Raw genomic sequence first — 15,052 nt, 5'->3', positions numbered from 1 at the left:
CTAACAGACAAAAGGGCAGTAGGACTGGTTCCATAATGTCCTGGAAATACCGAAGACTGGTCAATGTTCCCTCCACAAACACCAGGCAGGAACAGCTATGGTACCTAATGGCGCCCCACAACATGACACCTGGTGTTAGTCCCATATGTCTCTGCACTATGCATGACCTCAGCAGGTGCTCTCCAGCCCTTCTGTGAACTCTGATGCAACCATCACTAGTACCAAGACAGAACCTGCTTTCTTTACTGAACACTATAGCGAACACTATAGATTGCCATTGTTTGTATTCTTCTTATTCATTGCAAAGAAAAATGTACTAAATGCATTTGGATATTTGTTCCTTGTGTTATATATGGTCTAAGTGCTTTTCAATGTTGCCAGTAGCCTTTCCAGTAAAAATTCATCATTGTAATAGTGCTGTATTAACAGAGCCAATAGGGTTGTAAGCACTAAAAATCCATCTTTCGTTTTCTGGACAGGAGATAAACAGGGTCACAGCCAGCACAAGATGGCACTTAAGAGGTCCTCAGAGCAAAGCTGGGGCTGGGGCTACTGGGTCAATGTAAGATGATTTCTCAAGTCATTTATCATAATGTGAAAAGCCAACAACAATGTAAGCAGTTTTGCTTATTTTCGTATATTGTCTTATAGGGGTTATTTTAACGTGCCAGTCCGCAGGGGTAGAACACGTTAGGTTCACGGTGGGCCGAAGTGTACAAACAGTTTATCGGTTACTCACGGTTTAGCAGACGCCTCCCTTGGCCAGCAGTGCAGTAAAGGGGAGAACAGCACTGGATTCTCCGGGGCACACTCTATTACAGGGGGCACCGGCCAGGTGGTGATCGAGGTGCCCTTGATGGTGATTGGGTTTCTGAGTGCTTGTGCGGCTGGGCCCCTGACTTAGGTATTGTCGTGACGCCAGCACCTTGATGGTGCAAAATGTTGAGAGTGGTAGTAGTATGACGTTAGAAGAATGAGGCAGGTTTGAATCCAACTGTGAACTTTATTATAACCAGGTTCTTGATAACAGTTTACATCCAGTAATAAAACAGTCTCTGGTACACATGCAAGTTGGATGTGATTAATCCCAGTAACAGGCTGTGCTGGTGGTATTGTGTCAGGCTAGGGTAGTTAGTTATGTACTCACTGATATCCAGCTCTTTGCCTTACTTCAGTCTCAGTTGAGGTTATTCAAGTCCTAGTCTTCTACACACAAGTGATGCAACAGAAACCTTATATGTCCTTAGAATAACGGTGAGGCTGCCAGAAGCTAATAAGTCCTTCACCTATAAACAAAGGCGCCTAGAGCTCAGAATAATGGCTTTGTCCTTCCTTTGTCTTTGTCCACTGATAAACTTGACCGAGATTCACTTGCTACTCCAGAGGAGTGGATTGTAGAATAGAGACTTTTCCTCTGCCTGACTTCCTGGCCTGGTACTGAGATCCAACGATGGTTCCTCTGGGCCGTGGAGCCCAAGAGAGAGAGAGAGCTGAGAGGAGAGGAGACCTCTCCTACCTCCTCCACACTCCTGTACTCAACCACTTCATCTTCCCAACTCCCTAACTAGGCCTGAACTGTCCTATATATACTGTGGTCCTACCCCATCTAGTGGTGAGATGTATGTGGTGCACCTGACAGCCTGGTAAAAAGGGATTTCATATGATAATGCAATACAGCATGATATTACAGATGACAACAACAAGCTTTTGCAGTTCCCACATAAGCTAGTGGGACGCTGCATTATTGCTCAATTAATGTAAAAAATAAAAATCAGACAATCACTTTCTTACAAAGCTAGAACCAGCCCTGTACCTCACATGGATCCAGAGATCTCCCCATTCATTGCTCTGCTAAGTTTATTTCAAGCTGACAGCAAAGAGGATGAGAACTTCCTCAAGGGTGTCCCCTGTAACAACAGATCTGGTAACAGTTGAAAAATGGTACTGAGCATGTGGACTGAGGAACAACAGAAAAAAGAAACACCAGGTGGTGCTATACAGATACATTTTATTTAGATACTATAATGATATGGGAAAAGTTAAAAGGGTTAAATCATAATTTGAAATACTAATTTTGTATCTAGCAATATTGATATTGCTTCTGTAAATTTCAGAATACATCATATACTCTTTGTAAGCACATATCTACTATAAGCTGTATATAGACTCCACGTGTATGTATCCAGACAGAAGAACTTCTCTGGTTTCTTGCCCACGAGTTACCATGATTGATTCCAGATGTTAGGCTTATAGGTTGTTCTTAAAACAGTTGGCATAATCTGATTGGTTCATTTGAAACCCCAGCTGTAAATGTTGACACCCAGGACCTTTTCATGTAAGTTGAAGAACTTTCTGGAGGTGGGCCAGAAGAGGTATCCCAAATGTCCTGGGATTCTTTTCATGACCCTAACGGCTGCAGCTACCTCCCCAGCAATAACCTCTGATCATCAGGGTTAGGTCCCATGCACACAACCATATTTTCAGTCTGCATCCAATCCACATTTTTTGCCATTCTGATGCAGAACCATTCATTTTTATGTGACTGCAAAAAAGTGTTCTATGTGTTTTTTCTGCATCCGTATGTCTAATCCACGGCCCCACAAAAAAGATAGAACATGCCCTATTCTTGCCGGTTTGGAGCCAAGAATAGACATTCTGCAGAAGGTGAAAAGAAATGTTGGCAGGCACACGGCCAGCATCTGTGTTTTGCGGATCCATATGGTTGCGTACATAAGACCTTAACAGTAGCTGGAACCAGAGTGGCTGCCACTGCAAATATTAAACCAAGGATAAGCCAACAACCAGGGGCGTTGCTAGGGTCAAAAAAAATCCGGGGCACAAGCCCCAATGAATATGGCCCAATTCTCTAAGTCCACCCCCCGCACACTGCATTTTGCTCTACTTGCTATACAGCAGCACATACCTCTCATATCCAGGGCCTCCCAGGTGACGTCTTCTCCGATGTAGATCTTCTCTGTCATCATCTTCTACATTCGGTCCGGACAACTTCTCTCAGCCGCCTCTTCTCTGCAGAGTGTGACACACGGACATCTTTGCTTCCTCACATTTCTATCATCATCCTCCAACCTGGAGTCCCCACAGTGTTAACCTGCTGCTTACTATGCCCCCCAATACCCCCAAATACTATCCGGAAGAAAAATAAGTGCCATACAGATAATCTTTCCCATAGTAATAGTACTACTCCTAGTCCCACCAATAGTAATTCCCTTCTAGAATGCCCTCATTAGTAATACTGCCCCCCCCCACTGCCCTCATTAGTAATACTGCCCCCCACACTGCTCCCCATTTAGTAATTTGCCCCCCACACTACCCCCATTAAGTAATTTGCCCCCTACACTGCCCCACATTAAGTAATTTGCCCCCCACAGTGCCCCACATTAAGTCATTTGCCCCCAGTCTCATACCAGCTGTACATATATAATAATATACAGGAGAATATACCAGTAGTACCTAATACACTGGAGGCTGGGCTGGCTCTGGCTAACTGAGTCGACGCTGACTGACTATGCCTGGGCCTGGCTGGCAGTCAGAGAACGAGGGCGACCGACCGCATCAACAATATGGCTGGGCCAGACGCCAGTGAGTACAGTGGAGTACGCATTGCAGTGACACCGGCACTGCGCTCGTCTGTTCCCGCCTGCAGAAACAAGCCTTGGCCGGCGGTGCAGCAACGGCCCTGCCTCCTGCCATGGGGTTGGAATCGGATCGGATACTAGTTGTTGGGTCTGCTGCTGGAGCAAGATTCGGGGCAGTGGTAGATTGATTCGGGGCCCTGGCCCTGGATAAAAGGCCCTAGCGATGCCCCTGCCAACAACCATGGCAGAATCATCTCCTTATATTTTGGAACTAGGAATCGTCACATGGGAGTCAAAAGAGGTTCAGCATCACCCTGCTAATCTCCCAGGCATCACTGTAGTGGTGCAGCCTCCTCACTGATTTATATAGCATATGGATCCTTGATGTGATCCATATCACATCCAATGTTAGTCCACATCCCCTGCGTGTGAATAGGGTTTGCACACCTAGAGAAAATTTCCACATGGATTTCAGTTTGCACCTTCAGCTGAGGAAACATATAGCGTACTACTTACAGTATACTGTATCTGCAGGTTCTGCTTGGAAAAGTAAAGGACTAGGGCAGATCCTCATGTGGACCTTCCATACATCCTGCAGTGGAAATTAATGTCGACGTAGGGATTTAGCCTTACTGGAATCTGAGACCTTCTCTATAGGGTTTTTCATTTAGTACAGCAATAATGCTACTTCCGACCATTGTAATAGATATGATCTGGGATCTGAGCCATGTAGATTGCAATTAATATTTAAAAGTCATTCTGAAAGTCAATTAGTTTGATAAGTGATAATGTTAATGTCTATGACACTTCCTGAGTTGTCTTGTCACAGTGATAACTGTATAGAAGATGCAGACTCTGCTCCTTTAATACAATTTAGAAGGTTTGGGGGCAAAGTGATTCAGGAGCTATAAGTCTAATAATTATCACAAATTTTCTTTAATATTTGATTATCTGAAGTTTGGCCTGTCTTGGCACTTGACTGCATGTTAGTTTAGGGAATATTGCCAAGATAGAAGTCGGAATATGAGGAAGCATCTTATGAATATGAAAAAGAAGTGGATATTGGCTGTACTTCTAAACTGATTGTACTCTGTGTCTGCGAAATAGAGCAGGGCAGGAACTAAAAATGATAACACAGAATATAAATGTGTAGGATGAAGAATACCAACCCATACAGTACAGTAAGATAAATGAAGATGGATGATGCCAGTAAAGGAGCCTAAAAGCTAACTTAAATAAAGCAATAGAAATGTTTCCGAACTACCATATACTTGCCATGTCATTCCAATGACTCATAGTTGACATCAGCTCTGACTGTAGTTGTTCACTTTTCCATCTTTTCCATGTGGCCCACACAACCATGAAGACTTCTTCTGGCTTTGATACGCCTTTACAGAGTTTACCACTCTTGCATTTTTGGATACTCACATAACCTCATCAACAGCCACAGACTGGCCCCCATGGCAGCTACAATCTCTAGTAGATGTGGTTTCAACTCTGGAACAAAAGCCTATCTCTAGAATGGCCTCCCCACCTAGATGTGGCGTCCAGAGTCGGAATAACGGAACCAGCTAAGTGGGCTGTGCTGTTTCCGTGGCTCTAATTTACTTGTCTGGGAAGTACAGAAACATTGTATTATAGACCTAGAGCATTAGGTTCTCAATTAATTTAGAAATATTAAAAGATGGCTTTAAATGGTCAACATGGTTGGAGTATACAATGGGTCAAATATAATAGGCCATGTCTTTTTTTACCTTGTCAGCCTTGTAACATAGTAACTCAACAGTATACAGTAGATCCATTTCCAAAATAGTAATGGCTCGGGTACATAGCACCAGAGACAATTGAATTGAAAATTGGCAAAAACTATTAATAAACACAATGAAAGGGGTTTTCTAGTTAGGAGGAAACCGAACAATCCTTGGGATTCATCGGCAATCAATAACTGATGAGTACTTACTTGACAAATCCTGTGCCACTGCTCCGGTTTTCCCGGTGGGGTTCTGTCTTCCCTGCTGCAGTGGTGATGTCAGGTTGACAAGTGAATGTTGCAGTCAATCTTTGGCCTCTTCAGTGAACCCCTGAGACCAGTGATTGGCTGCAGTAGTTATGTGTTCCCGAAGTGATCTCAACCCTGCAGCCTGTTAGGCTGGCGGTTCATGTCCGCCGTTGTCCTGCTGTCCTGGGCAAGCGCAGGCATTGCTCCATTCTCCCTATGTGTACTGGGACTAGTGCTCAGTTAACTCCTTTCAGCACTAGGAGAGTTAATCCCTTTCTCCTGCCCCTGTCCAGGTGCTGGTTAAGTTGCTAATCAGCCTCCTTTTTAGCTGGGCTCTGGATCCACCTGCTCGTCTGAGCTTTAAGGTTTCTACTTCACCCAGTGAAGGTGATCTTGTCTGAATTCCCATGTAAAGAACCCAGTCTGTCTTCTGATTGTGCTCTTTGTTGCCTGCCCCGACCTTGGAAATGTGACCTGGATTACGCACAAACTCAGCCTGCCCTGACTATTGGACTGTATTCAGACTATGCTTTTGCCTGTGTCATTGGTGCTTCTCACTGGTCTTTCTGGCTCCTTTGGGTCAGCAGCCAACTACACCAGGACTACTCCAGGAGGTAGCAGCCTGGTTGGTTCCTTGCGGTGAAGTCCAGATCTCTGTATAGGGGTTAAAGAGTGAATATCAGGGAGCCACCAAGGACAATGTCCTTAGGTTAAGCCCAAAGCAAAACTAGTTAGTTGGCACAGTGGGTCCACAACCACTGTCGTCACACCTGGTAAATAGTACCCAACCGAGAGAACCAGAATGGCAGCACAGGATCTGTCAGGCAAGTTCTTACTGGTTCTTTATTGCAGGTAGAGCCCAAGGGTTGTCCGGTTGTCTCCTTTAATTGACTGCAAATGATTATTAGCATAGTACAATACAGCTTCTAAATAAGTCTTTTGATACACTAGGATATGATAGACAACTAGATCTAATATGTTTGGTTTATGTAGGGAGAACTTTCAGAAACTTTCTCAGTGTTCCCTCAGGGTTCTGGGGAGGTTCTGTTTCAATACATTAGAAGCATTTGCATGAGTTTTGGCAGTTGGGCTCTGAACCTACATCTGAAGTTGTTAGTGGAGCACATTGCTTTCTTTTCCACTAAAAGCTTTTGACACTTTACTGTTCTATGGAGAAAGTATCTCACATTAAGTGATATTCACACCTGTGTGGTGATGTCACTCATTCTCGCCTGGGTCCCCAAGACCACTCAGTCTGCCCCTAGCTTGGCTTACAAGATCTTAGAACAAAACAAATATTCTCTGACATTTACTGTTAGCTTATCCTCTCCTTTAAAAGTGAAAACATTTCCATTGGTTTCAAGTTTAATTGGAACAATTAAGTCATTTGGAATATGAAGATTCTGGTGCAAAGTAACATAACATTACCTAGGAAGTTTCATGCAATTGCTGCTCCTCAACTAAAAGATTAAAGGTGTCCATACACATTAGACTTTAGGCTGAACCCACCTATTTTGGCCGGACCAGCCAACTATCTTTGGCTTAGGAGATGCTTGGGTAACGTTCATTCTGCATATGTCACGGGGAAAAAACAAAGAATCAGGCATGTTAAACCTTTTTTCTCCAGGTAGATAAGCTGTCACCCCTGATGTCTGGTAGTGGCTTATTACCCTCTCCTCACAGAAAGCACATGCACGCCCAGTAGAAACAATGTTCCTTGGAAACTGGTTCAATGTTCCTAGAAGACAGAAACAACAAGAGATTTTGTTTTTAAGACATGGTTAGAGGGGTTCCTCAGAAGGTTGCACAATGGTCAAAAGCTTGGGAGGATCCAAAACAATGTAGTAATATGTTTTTTGTCATTCATCATGTGATCGTACTACAGTCCTATTGTGGAACACAGCAGCAGTGTGGAAATCTATTTCTTTAGATGTTCAGTAGCCCAGTGAGAACAGCCTCCATCCACATTGCTGGACTCCTTTCGGACAAGCCTCACATTGTAAAGGACAGATGGTTCTCATTGTGTCTAATACTGTGTCTGTTTCTGGCCAAAATATTTAAAATGTGGCATTGAGACTGAATATAATACTTTATTTTATTTTGTGTTCTGGACGGTGCTTCAGGTCTCCCTGGAAGCTGCTGAACACAAATATTGGTGAAATAGATGGACCCTTTCACATCACTTTGAGTAACACCTTTTGTACTCTGAAGACGGAGAGCTTCATCGCTCTGGACAGCATCAGCCTCAGAAACTGCTTTGATGGTAAGATAATTAACCTCATTTTCTAGATGCTGTTTTCTTTGTTGACTAAATTGATCTTGGTTCACATTGAGCAGGGACATCACTCGTCATCTCATACATCTTCATGTAAATTGTACATAGTCACATCATGCACAAAGAAATATAGGGAAAAGGGAAATATAAAGAAGAGCAGGGGAAGCTCATATGATCTCAGTATTTTAAACCAGCAGTAGAGAACGCAACATATGGCCGTGGTGATCAACTAAAAGTCAAGGACTAATCTTCTGGCAGGGTTAAGGGCAGTTTTGATGGTTGTAGTATTGGTTGACCAGTTATAACACAGGGGTCAGAATGAAGGTTAGGCCAAGTAGGAGGCTGCCTAGGGCATCCTTGAGTAAAATGAACTGAGCAAAAAGAAAATAGAGTCTCATGATAAAGATATGTGTTATTAGCCGTATAATTAGTATTTCATGCTAATCGTTCCATCCATATTTTGTACATGTGATGGAATAGATAAAGGGGTGCAAAAGGTTAGATCATTAGGGCTGATGCAGATTTTGCTCCAGGGCCCAGGAGCTTTAAGCTGCACCTCTATCACGCATTGCTTCTCCTGCCTGGGCCCACTCTACTGAAACCTCTGTCACCGAATATTGGTGCAGGATACCGTGCACCGATTTACTACACCAGAGTTTAGCGGAATGAGGACAGGCAGGGCAGGGACGTGCTGCAAAAGGCTCCTGCCTGTCCTCTCTCCTCTCCGTAAAGCCTGGCATAGCACATGTGTGGAGGGTATCCTGCACCAATGTACTATGCAGATGTTTCTGCAGAGTGGGCACAGGCAGGAGAAGCAATATGTTCTGCATTATGGCTGTGGTATATGGAATCTATAGAAAGGCCTGAACTTCGAGGGCCTGTTCGGCTAGTAAAACAATAAAAATAAAAAAATATATATTACAAAAATTATATTTAGAGCATTTGCAAAATTAAAAAAAAAACTACTTTAGGTACAGATTTAAAGAAGATATCCCCCTTTGGTTGTTCCTCTTTCCATACCTTAGACAATTATTGTAGCACAGGGGAATGACATCACTTACTGTTCTCCATTGTAAAACGAGAAGTTGAATGACATTAAACAAGAACTTAAGCTCTTAAACGAAAAAATAAGCTGGACTCAGATCACAGCAGCAGCAAATGCCTTAATGAGTGAAATAATATTTTATTTATCAGACACAATTATGAATACACAGCCATCTACTGTACAAAATTCAATGATTTGGTTAAGTTTTGTTAAATTGGAAGTCAACTGCATCCCATGAGGCAGGGTAGTCCTCAAACCCGGTGAAGGAAAAGAACAAAGTAGTTCTGTCCCTAATAGTAGTCATCTGTTTCTGTTCTGTGTGTGTACACAGCCCCACGCAGCATGAGTTCATGTTTCATAAATTAAATTACACTATTCAGTATATTATTGAAATATAGATGAAAGACAGTGATTTAAAACAGCGCACGTCTTCACGATGTGTCCTGCTAGCTGTGGTCATTTTATTAGCTGAATACTGTTCCCTGCTGACAGCTGTTAAATAACTGCAAAGGAACTACAGAACAGGATGAACTGTAAAGGCTTTACTTTATGACCTACAGTAGTGTTCACAAAAACAGCAGTCCTCCATCATCATTAACCTGATAAATTACAGTTTGTGGTACAAGTGATATTTCTACGTGGCAAATAATGTAGTAGAGTAATAGAAAAAAACCAGACCCAACAATTAGGACGTGCATGCTGCTCATTTGGAATAATTAAATCAGTAATTGAAAGGGGCATGTGTTCAAAATAATAGTAGTGAGAAGTTAAATTGGTAAATCATTCATTTGGTGGAATACCATGTTTTAACCTATTTAAGGTAGAAGGATGGCAAATGTTGCGCATGTTGGTTATGGTGCATTTCCTTCTGAAATACTGGGGAAAATGGGTCGTTCCAGATGTTGTTGAAGAACATACTTTGATTAAAAAGTTCTTTGGGAAAACATATAGTTATATAAATTCAGCAAATTATAGGCTGCTCAGCTAAAATGAACTCAAATGCCTTGAAGTGGCAACCAAAACCTGAAAGACGTAGAAGGAACCTGGGAACTATTGTTCAAATGGATGAAGAATAGCTGAAATGGCTAAGGCTCAGCCAATGATCACCTCCAGAAAGGTCGAAGAAGATTTGAAGTTACCAGTGAGTAGTGCTACAATCAGAAGATGATAACCTAAAGTCAAGTTACCAGCAGGAACACCAGGTCGCTACCTCTTGAGGAGGATAGGTACACGAGGCAGCTAGTCCAGGCAGACCTGAAAGTACCTGAGAAAGGTACTAGAGGTGCAGGACCGAAGGATGAGGCAGAGGCATAGTCAGACAGGCAAAAGATCAGGGCAGGCGGCTCAGGTACAGGTCAGGCAATCCGGTTCGGCAACAGGAGAGTCACGGCAAGCAGGCAGGGATCTAACAGGTAGCAGAGTCCAGGAATACAGGTACGAGTCAGGAGCACAGGAAGACAAGCGGAAATCAGTAATCTTAGCAGGACACAAGGACCTTGACACTGAGGCATCTGGGAAGGGGGCTGAGGCACTTATATATGCGCAGGAGGGCTAGGATTGGTCAGCGAGGTCACATGACCTAACCCATTAATCCCAGCAAGTGACGCGTGCCGGCCCTTAAGGAAGTGCTGCAGGAAACAAGCAGCAAGCATGCTGTGGCCAGGGCTGAGAGGAAACTGTGGAGCGGATCCCAGAACAACAGTACCTACACAGACATAGCCCAGGACTGCAGCGGTGAATGGGAAGCACTGGCCACATATCACTGCTGAACACTGCACCCAGCAGCCGCTGTTACACTGCTTCTCTTGTCGCCAGATATAGATCTTCCTTCCAGAGCTTCTATTCTGACCTCAGGTGGACAACAGTTGCTGTGGAGCCGTTGGAACTGGAGCTGTTGGATCTCCGCTTCACTTCTGTTGTTGTCTCCCTTCGGGGATTGCTTGTGGTGTTTGTGGTGTTTGTCCTTTCCCTGTTGTTACCCTAGGTGTCAGTGGTGAGGACTAGTGCTCCCACCACCCTATTCACTACCGAGGGCTTATTTCAGGGTAAGCCAGGGACAAGGCACGTGATCGGCGTACAGGTTAGTAGCCTGTCTAGGGGCATCAGGGCAGCCAGGTGCCAGAGCTAGGTGAGTTAGGGGGTCACCACTCCTCCCTCTTCCTAGTGAAAGGGTACTCCCCTCCCTCCCCTCTGCGCCGCACGTCTGTTACCTGCCATATCAGACATGATAGGTACACCATATAGGACTACACAGAACTCATACAGGGCAGATATAGAACACCATACTTTAATATGAAGGAAAATATATGATACCATACAACACTTGACGGATGCAGTAATAGCTTGGCAGGCAAAAAAAAAATTATGATTGTATTTTACAGATTTTTGGATAAAAAAGATTTTTTCAATTTATTAAAAATATTGAGCCATTCTGTTTTTCTAGCTGTGTGACTGGTACTTTCATAAACACTTATTTAACCCACTCGCTACAAGCACCGAACATGTACGGCGCTGGAGCGATGTAAAAACATGGCGCCCGCTCGCATGTGCAGCGGGCGCAATGGCGGCAGACCTCTGCTGTTTTATACAGCAGAGATCTGCGCTAATTACCGATCGCGGTAATTAAAGGCTTTAGATGCCGTGATCAAGCGAGATCACAGCATCTATATGCGCAAAAACCAAGAAGCTTCCTACCGATGCCCCGTGCGGCCAATGTGGGCATCGGTAGTTGCGCTGAACACTGTAAGCCTCACTGACGAGGCTTTAAGTGTTCATGCTGCAATTCTTATTTTGGCCACCAGATGGCAGGCCAGGATAAGAAATGAGCAACTTCTAGTTTAAATGTCATTTTAAAAATCCCTGATAGAACAAAATCAAAAATTAAAAAACATTATTTATAGTCTCATATATGAGCTTCAAAATCATCACAAAAAATAAAATTAAAATAAAAAAAATATACAGTACAGACCAAAAGTTTGGACACACCTTCTCATTCAAAGAGTTTTCTTTATTTTCATGACTATGAAGGCATCAAAACTATGAATTAACACATGTGGAATTATATACATAACAAACAAGTGTGAAACAACTGAAAATATGTCATATTCTAGGTTCTTCAAAGTAGCCACCTTTTGCTTTGATTACTGCTTTGCACACTCTTGGCATTCTCTTGATGAGCTTCAAGAGGTAGTCCCCTGAAATGGTCTTCCAACAGTCTTGAAGAAGTTCCCAGAGATGCTTAGCACTTGTTGGCCCTTTTGCCTTCACTCTGCGGTCCAGCTCACCCCAAACCATCTCGATTGGGTTCAGGTCCGGTGACTGTGGAGGCCAGGTCATGTGGCGCAGCACCCCATCACTCTCCTTCATGGTCAAATAGCCCTTACTTTCAAAGTTTTCCCAATTTTTCGGCTGACTGACTGACCTTCATTTCTTAAAGTGATGGCCACTCGTTTTTCTTTACTTAGCTGCTTTTTTCTTGCCATAATACAAATTCTAACAGTCTATTCAGTAGGACTATCAGCTGTGTATCCACCTGACTTCTCCTCAACGCAACTGATGGTCCCAACCCCATTTATAAGGCAAGAAATCCCACTTATTAAACTTGACAGGGCACACCTGTGAAGTGAAAACCATTTCAGGGGTCTACCTCTTGAAGCTCATCAAGAGAATGCCAAGAGTGTGCAAAGCAGTAATCAAAGCAAAAGGTGGCTACTTTGAAGAACCTAGAATATGACATATTTTCAGTTGTTTCACACTTGTTTGTTATGTATATAATTCCACATGTGTTAATTCATAGTTTTGATGCCTTCAAAGTCATGAAAATAAAGAAAACTCTTTGAATGAGAAGGTGTGTCCAAACTTTTGGTCTGTACTGTATAAAAAATATAAATCACCCCCCTTTCTGTATAATTAAAAAATAAACACCTAAATAACAATAAATATAAACATCATGGGTATCATCGCGACCGAAAACTCCCATACTATTAAAATATAAAAAAAAGTTTCCAATACGGCGAATGGCGTAACGGAAAAAAGGGTCAAAATGGCCAATTTGCCATTTTTTCATTGCTTCTCTTACCCAAAAAATTTAATAAAATGTGATTAAAAACTTATGCACACTTCAAAATGGTATTAATAAAAACTACAGATTGTTCTTCAAAAAATGAGCCCCTAAAAAAGCTTAGTAGACAGTATAAAAAAGTTATGGGGGTCAGAATAGGGTGATGTAAAAAATAAATTTTTTATCAAAGCTTCAATTTATTTTTACACTATTTTAAACATAAAAAACCTGACCCCGAGAATGAAGGACATGGGTCAGTTTTGACATAAACAAAACGCCCTGGAAACAAAACCTGTAAAACGGTGGAGGAATTGCGTTTTTTTTTTTCAATTCCACCCCATTTGGATTTTTTTTACCGCTTCCCACTACATTTTATGCCATAATTAATGGTGGCATTAGAAAGTACAACCTGTCCTGCAAAAAATAAGCCCCCTTACATTTATGTGACTGGAAATATAAAAAGTTATGGAAAATAGGGAAGAAAAATGAAAAAACGAAAAAACCTCCGGTAGCCTAAGGGTTAAGCCACATTCTTATCAGTAACATAAGAGCTGAGCTGTAATGAATGTTTATAAGGTCAGAGAGCAGAGATAAGGAGTCCATCTGCTCCTGGTCTGACGGAAAAGACAGAAAATCCAAAGGGTGCTACTAGAGCATGAGTACAATAAAACATTACCCCCAAAAGGTGTACATAGCCTTTAAGTGTTCTATATAAGACAAAAGATCAAGTCTGACGAGAAGGGTTTGTCCATATCGCAACTTTTACTGTCTCCAGGTGATAAAGAAGATTCATCTAAATGTCCTTGGGATTCATCGTTTCTTTGTGACAATGGGGAATGCATTGGTCAAATAAAGGTGTGCGACTTTCAGACAGACTGCCCAGGAGGAGATGACGAGGGGGCAATATGTGGTAAGTTTCCCCCTGTGAGGGTTGTTTTACGTTCATCTTTTTTTTTCATTTTTTTTTCAGCTTTAGTGATAGAATTCCAAATAGCATATGCATTAGTACATCATTCATTTGCAAAAATTTTCAGAGAAAATTATTTTTATTACACCATAACATAAGACATGTTAATCATAAATACCCATGCATATGTATATATGCATTTCATTAAATACATTTAGATCCACATGGGTCCAAACTCGCATGTCCAAAAATGAGAGATGATGAAATCTCAACGCAATACACAATTTTTTTCCTAGCTTATAAAACTGTATATTTTTTTGTGTAGGAACTAAGTAGATTATTACTTAAAATATACTACTTACATTACACAGCCCTCCATGACAACTGAACATGTGAACAACTACTGTACTTTTCGCCCTATAAGACTCACCTGCCCATAAGACGCACCTAGGTTTTAGAGGAGGAAAATAAGAAAAAAATTAATAAAATTTCATTAGACCTCAGATCAGACCCCCAATCAGACCCCAATAATACCTCAAATCAGACCCCCAATCAGACCTCAGTTCAGACCCCCAATGTTCATAAGACCCCAATAGACCTCAGATCAGACCCATAATCAGACCTCAGTTCAGACCCCAATGTGAATGACCCCCAATCAGACCTCTGATAATAGCCCCAATATAAATAAGACCCCCCATTCAAACCTCAGATGAGACCCCCATATTTTCATATTATAGGGTTAAAATATGGTATATAATACTTGGTATATCAATGACCAATATTACCAACAAAATGTATTGAGTACATCTTTTTTACCATTAATTATTTCACAAAAAAGACGTTCCCGAGGATCTGACTAATATTTCCATTCGGACGAACAGTCCTCATAGCTGAAGATCGATATAGCTGGTTAGTTGCAACACTTGCAAGAGCTGCGAATTGGATGGCGGTTCGTCTTGTAAATGTGGGTACAAATGGCATTACAGATCGAATTACCAAAAATAATAAGTTAAGATCAATGATGATCAAAAATGTTTTATCGCTGATCTTTTTCTTGATTTACACTACCAGTTATAGATAGGGTCCCTCTGAAAGGTTAAGGCTATGGCCACACATTCAGTTTTATTGATGCCGTTTCGGAAGACAAAAAGAGGAGTGAATTAAAAAAAG

The 15,052-nt window shown here is 42.1% G+C and overlaps 1 protein-coding gene across 3 annotated transcripts in view; it reads left to right on the top strand.

The window, feature by feature from the left end:
- The window catches only part of LTK (leukocyte receptor tyrosine kinase), a 209,805-nt gene that overhangs the window by 124,504 nt on the left and 70,249 nt on the right, over positions 1-15,052 (top strand). For all 3 annotated transcript variants that reach the window (XM_040412272.1, XM_040412271.1, XM_040412270.1), the window contains exons 5-6: positions 7,719-7,858; positions 13,751-13,885. In XM_040412272.1, the coding sequence (XP_040268206.1) occupies positions 7,719-7,858; positions 13,751-13,885 (275 nt within the window). The remainder of the gene's footprint in view (positions 1-7,718; positions 7,859-13,750; positions 13,886-15,052) is intronic.

The sequence above is a fragment of the Bufo bufo genome, chromosome 11, assembly GCF_905171765.1.
Source record: "Bufo bufo chromosome 11, aBufBuf1.1, whole genome shotgun sequence".
In the NCBI taxonomy this organism is placed as follows: domain Eukaryota; kingdom Metazoa; phylum Chordata; class Amphibia; order Anura; family Bufonidae; genus Bufo; species Bufo bufo.
Note: the sequence above shows the minus strand (reverse complement) of the source record. Positions and strands in the feature narration are given on the sequence as shown.